Source organism: Cannabis sativa, chromosome 4 (assembly GCF_029168945.1).
Source record: "Cannabis sativa cultivar Pink pepper isolate KNU-18-1 chromosome 4, ASM2916894v1, whole genome shotgun sequence".
NCBI classification, from domain to species: Eukaryota; Viridiplantae; Streptophyta; class Magnoliopsida; order Rosales; family Cannabaceae; genus Cannabis; species Cannabis sativa.
In genome coordinates this window covers 60,342,928-60,349,223 of record NC_083604.1, presented here as the reverse complement: position 1 = coordinate 60,349,223, position 6,296 = coordinate 60,342,928, and the positions used below count along the sequence as shown (strand labels likewise).

General features: G+C 32.3%; 1 protein-coding gene across 3 annotated transcripts; it reads right to left on the bottom strand.

Moving 5' to 3' along the window:
* Window positions 1–440: 440 nt before the first annotated feature.
* Window positions 441–2,417, bottom strand: LOC115715157 (RNA polymerase II transcriptional coactivator KIWI). Of its 3 annotated transcripts, XM_030643978.2 has the most exons (3): window positions 1,934–2,416; window positions 889–911; window positions 441–808 (listed from the first exon to the last, which is right to left on the bottom strand). In XM_030643978.2, the coding sequence occupies exons 1-3, from the start codon at window positions 2,205–2,207 to the stop codon at window positions 752–754; spliced, it is 354 nt and encodes a 117-aa protein (XP_030499838.1). In that variant the 5' UTR covers window positions 2,208–2,416; the 3' UTR covers window positions 441–751. The 3 variants fall into 3 exon arrangements, with proteins under 3 accessions (XP_030499838.1, XP_060970239.1, XP_060970238.1); XM_061114256.1 differs by lacking the exon at window positions 889–911 and having other exon boundaries at window positions 1,916–2,417; XM_061114255.1 differs by having other exon boundaries at window positions 441–911; window positions 1,934–2,311.
* Window positions 2,418–6,296: the final 3,879 nt, after the last annotated feature.

Genomic DNA, 6,296 nt, shown 5'->3' with positions numbered 1-6,296 from the left:
TTTGTGATTTCTTCCTATACACATAATAATAATAATCTCACCGAATAACTAATAATATTTTTTCTTTAATTTTTAATTGTATAACTTTCAAATAACATAGAAAAAAATTAGCATAAAATTTAGTATACGTGCCTCGCACGTAGCTTTTTGCTAGTATATATATATATTGATATTGATTATTATAGAATTACATTTGTTTTTTTTTTTTTTTGAACTAGTATTAAGTAATATACCAATTTTGGCCGTGAAAAATTTGAAATACGAAATGAGAAAAATTAAAAAACAATGTAGTGGTAGTCCATCTTCCTTCTCCCGTTTTTCTTTTCCTTGCTATTTTAAAAAGGAATGGTTTTCTCCCCACTAATAAAATCCTAAATTTAAAGACAACTCCACGAACAAATGCCGTGGCACATAAAATTAAAATTGAAACTATAAATCAATGGATCAAATTAAGATATATATTGATAATATGGTCCATCCTAAATTCCCAAAACAGAATATCAGTAAGCTTGGAGGTCGGTCCTAAATATAATCACAAGCTAGATACACATTAAAACCAACCTGATAAGTGATAACCCAAACCTTTCATTCTAGTATTATCATATCCTCCCTTAATATCAACATAAGCCCAGCAAACTAACTACTGGTAAGACAGGGTTAAAACACGTAAAAGTTAAAAGCTGTTCCATAATATGTCAGAAACAAAATGAACAAAAGAAGGGCACCCACCACCAACAACTACTCTTTCCTATCAATTCTCCTTAACCGCCTTGTCAATTGTCTCGACGTGATCTCGAAAAATTTTCCACTGCAAGAGAATATTAAAAATGAGTATTGTAACACTCTCCAAGTCAATGTTTGCAGAAACAGAAAATAAAGGAAAATTACCTGATCCATGGTAAGTGAGATTCCTGAAAACAAAGGAAAACATGTTATAACCTGAACTACATTTTATAAAGATGAGTATCCGCGCGTCCAAAGAAACCAAGATGTGCTAAAAATTCCCCTCTTTTGAAGTAGCAAAGATAAAATGAAATGGTGTTCAACCAAAACTCATAGCATAGCATTTTGCACAAACTAGGCATATTGCGGTCTAGATGCATATTGAGTAATGTGCCAAATAATTAAGGTTGACTTTAAGCTGAAAAAAATGTGGAGATGAATACAATCATATCACCAAACTCTTTGGTAAGTGGTAGTTGATTATGACTAAAGCAGACCTAAGATTTGATTTCATCTTTTCTATGAAACAGATGATACTATTAAAATCAATAAGTAGGCAATGGTGGACGACAAAATAGTGGCAGAGGCTTGTATGGATCATAAACTAATGATGGCAAGATTCTATCCCTACCATTGAAATTCAATTCTTACAAGGATTTAGGGAGGGAGTTGGGAAATCTAAAGAGTATGAAAGCATACTTCAGCAAGTGAATGCACACACAGAAGAAAAAAATCATCTCATAGTATTTCATCTCAATCAAACCTAATAATACAGATTGTTCCACACAAGGACAAGGCCAAAAGAGAGCAGGTACTATAAGTACAACTAGCAAAAGTTTACAACTAGTTTAGGTGAGAATCTGGAATTACTAGAATTTATGGAGCAGAAATAACACAAACCCTAATGTCCATACAGAGAAATAAACGGCTATCTCTGTCTCCATACATCATTTGGGGCTTTATTCGGTTTCTATACATTAGAATAGAACCCAAAAACTTATTCCGAAACTCGGGTGAAATCCAAAACCAAAAGGAATTTAATTATTGATTCGAAAGGAGTTATCTAGTTCATTTCTCTTCTTGGTTCAACTTGTAAGCATAGATAAGTAGAGAAATAAAAGAAAGAAAGAAGTGGATAGATAAAGCATGGGAAGATCATCAAATAGAATAAAACCCTAAAAAGCATAAAAACGTAATGAAGAAGGAGAACCTTTCTTGCCAGGCATTTGCTTGCCATCCTTGAGGTAGTACTCGCGAATGTCGATGAAGATCTTGCCCTGCCAATGGCGTACAGAAACCCTACGGTTCTTGGAGATCTCGCAAACGACAACGTCGTCGTTCGAGTCATCAGCAGAGTCTTCTTTCTTGAGGGTCTTCTTGGGGGGACCCTGAGCATGATGAACATGGCTGCCGGCCAAGGCTTCGGAGGCCAAGTCCTGGTCCTGATCCTCCTCCTCCTCCTTTCTCTTTCCCAAGCATGACATTTTCACTCACTTTGACTCTTCTCTAATCTCTTCTCTGTTTCTGCTCTGTGTGGTTATACTAAAATAAACGAGGGAAGCTATGCCTTTTCACACTTTCAGTTACGCCGCTTCAAAGCTTTTCAAAAATTTAAGTTTAACCCCTCTTTTCTCATATAATTAACACAAAATTCTTCTCCTCTAGATGGAAATTGGGCGGTTAATGTACGGGGAATGCAATTCATACCCCCATTCCCGCTACCTATTTATACCTCCATTCCCGTCTAATAACCAGCGGATTCGGGGTAGGGAAATACCCATCGGGTATCCATTAAGGTAAAATGAAAAAAAAAATTAAAAATAAATTAAACCAATATTTTCACAAATATGTATTATGCATTCATAATTCATAGAAAATAAAAGATAAACCTACCTAAAAAAAACATAACCTAGTAGAAAATAAAAACTAAATATGTCTCAAAGTTTGAAAAAAAAACAAAAACAAAAAAATCATAACTCAAGTATAGGATCATAGTCTCATACCTCTCAAGCCTCCCAACAAATTAAAAAGTAAACAAAAATGAAATTAAGAATCGAGAAGAAAATATTTTTACACATGTAATCCACAATGATCATCAGTTCACTATTGTCATTAGATCTTTATAATTTAAGCATATGATATATAATTTTGATCATGGATGATAATCAAAATAATTTTGATTATCAATCATATATATACTATATATAATTAAGAATAAAAAGGAAATTATATATATCTATATCGGGGTCGGATATGGTGCAGATAGTATTATTCCCGCCCCTGTCCCATTCCCGCTTCGGGTATTGAAATTGTCCCCCACCACCGCTCCATTAACCACCAAGACGGGGAATCCCCACCCATTAGGAGCGGGTCTCAGCGGTATAAATTTCCATCTCTACTCTCCTCTCTCTATTCTCTTAGGCAGTTTTTTTTTTTTTTCAAAATGTCTCTGAATTTAAAAATTAAGTTATTATATGTTATTTTAAAAAATTAAAAAATGACAAAATATAATAAATTAATTGTATTTATTACACATTATTTTTTAAAAAAATATATATAATAATTAAATTAAGTTATATAATTTTTTTAGTATTACATATTATTATATTGTAACAAAAACGAATAAATATATTGGATTATAAAATAAATACAACAGTATTTGATTTATGGTATCACTGAAAATTAATATATCGTAGTAATAAAATTATATACCACAAAGAAATTATAATAATACTAAATTAATACTAGAAATATATATATCATGCTAACAAAATTATATATACCACTATTAAAATATGTATACATACCAAAAAATTTATATATAATAAAATAAAAACCAAATATCATCTTAAATAAATGATATACTATCGTTGACCGAGATTTTCGGCAACCAATTAAATGAGATAATGAAGAGAGCTTTGAAATAATTAATGCATGTGGTTTTTACATGGTTCAGGCATTAATGAGCCGTAGTCCACGAGTCTTTTTTATTAATGAGAGTTCTTATACAGAGAATGTTCTTGGTGAGTTCTCTCTCTCTTGTTTTCTTTTTTTCGATCAATCTTCCCATTTTGTTCAGGGGTATTTATAGAGTTTGGTAAGGATCACTAAAAAGGAATCACTTGTCTCTGAGTGTCAGCCATGTATGTCCACAAGTTCCTAAGAGATGTAAAATAGGGTATACATGACCTATGCTGTAGGTATCATAGGGATTAGGTGAGAGTAATCCATATCCTTCCTTAATTGACGTGATTCTTCATAATGGAGACATCACTAGTGTTGGAAATTATTTTACCAGAATCTTAGATCTACTCACAAGTATGTTGATTAACACCCTAAATATGAACTTTCTAAAACGATGAAATAAACACATATAAAGTATGAGAAACCTTACATTGGGTGCAGCGGAATAATATGACTCTTTCCGTTCAGATATCTAGCCCTTGATTCCTTTCTGTAGCAGAGCATTATCAATATCTGAACCTGGATCTCTTTCTCTCCTTCTTTAGTGCTGAAACTCCTTCTTGTTGAATGTCTTTCTTCACGATCTTCCTCACTAAGATTGAGGTATCACTTGCTGTGTGTGGACACTACTCTAACACTAAGTGATTTCGAAATTGAATAGGGAAGAAAGAGAAGAAGGTGGCGGCTAGGTATAGAGAGAGAAGGCTCAGGTTTTTCTCTGAAGGAAATCAGAAGTAAAAGTGTAAATTTCCTGAAGCCTTCGCTATCTATTTATAGCATTCCACTAGGGTTAGGTTTGAATTATTTGGCATTAAAATAATGAAAATACCAGATGAAAAACCCTATAAAAGTGGTCGGCCTATACAATATGGATTTGGGCCTCACTTTTTGCAATTTTGCAGTTTTATCATTTTTGCATCTGATTTTCTCAAAAACGCCAATTTTCAAATTCAACCATTTAAATGCCAATTCTAATTATTTAATAACTATAAATAATTATTAAATAATATTTTCATTTATCATATTTATTAATTGAACCATACAAACTATCATAATTAACAAATATGCCCATAAAACTCTTTTTTTACAATTTTGCCCTTACTTAGTAAAAAATTCACAAATAGACATAGTCTAATTTGAGAATTATAATTGATTAATCAAAACCAAGTATATGAGTCTTACAAGCAATATTATCTCAACTAGTGGAGGGACCATGGGTCTATATAACCGAGCTTCCAATAAGCAGATCAAGAATTTATTACCTAAATTCACTGACTTATTAATTCTTCGTTGAATCCACGCATAGAACTTAGAATTGCACTCTCAGTATATAGAATGCTCTATATGTTCCACCATATAGACACATCATTAGTTATCCATTGTTATAATCTTAATTTGATCAATGATCCTCTATATGAATGATCTACACTGTAAAGGGATTAGATTACCGTTACACCCTACAATGTATTTAATCCTTAAAACACTTAACCCCGTATAAATGATATTTCAGCTTATGTGAAATGAGTACTCCACCATTAATTTTCGTTTGGTCAAGCTCGAAGGAGATCATCCTTTACTTACTATTCGCTAGATAGAAGCTATAGATTCCATGTTTATGTTAGCACTCCCACTCAATTGCACTACCGTGTTCCCAAAATGTACGTATCACCCTGACCTAAAAGTAGGCTTAACTAACAAATCAAAGAACACGAATAGCCTCTTGAGATTGAGCCTAATCATAACAGGATTAAGATCATTTGATCTAGGATCAACTAGGCGATATTGACTTGAATAGATATTACGGTAAGTTTAATAAATCTAAGTCAAAGTTCAATATCGGTCCCTTCCGATGCATACTCCATGCATCCAACCTGAGCTTTACTTTAACCAATGCTCTGGAAAGAACATAGTATTTCTCCAAATGCAAGTAAACTCTTGTTGTAGATTATCATATCAGTAAAACCCTGTGTCTGATAAATTTAGGAAACTTTATTCACATAGTCATGTTTACTTTCCAAAGTGTTGACAGCACAATAAACAGGATCAAGTATGTGAAAAGGGTTTCAGATGAATTCATACTTTATGTACATATAATCATGAAATAAATCATGTGAACCATGCAACATTAAATGTTATTTCTGATCTATATTAATAAGTAAATCTGATTATATTGAAATGAGTTTTATTTAGGGCATAAAACCTAACAAACTCCCACTTGCACTAATATAAAACAAAAAGTGCATTTCAAATAATCTCAACACCTTGATATAAAAATCAAGTGTAGTAGTAGTAAACTCCTCGTAATAGGATCTGAAAGGTTGATTTAAACACAACATTTTTCTCCACCATTACTCTTCCTTAATCACAAAATCATTAATAATGTGAAATTCCTCTCTATATGTCTACTCTTTTTGGGAGACTGGATTCTATACTGTTGCTAAAAATTATAAACACTACGCAAGTATACGCAATCAAGTAGTAAACTCACACAGGTGAGGTCGAACCACAGGGAATTGGATTAAATACTACTAAACTATACTTATAATTCTATTTGGCAAATCGAAAACAATTATGATTTAAGAGAATTAAAGTAATTCAGAAAACTTAAA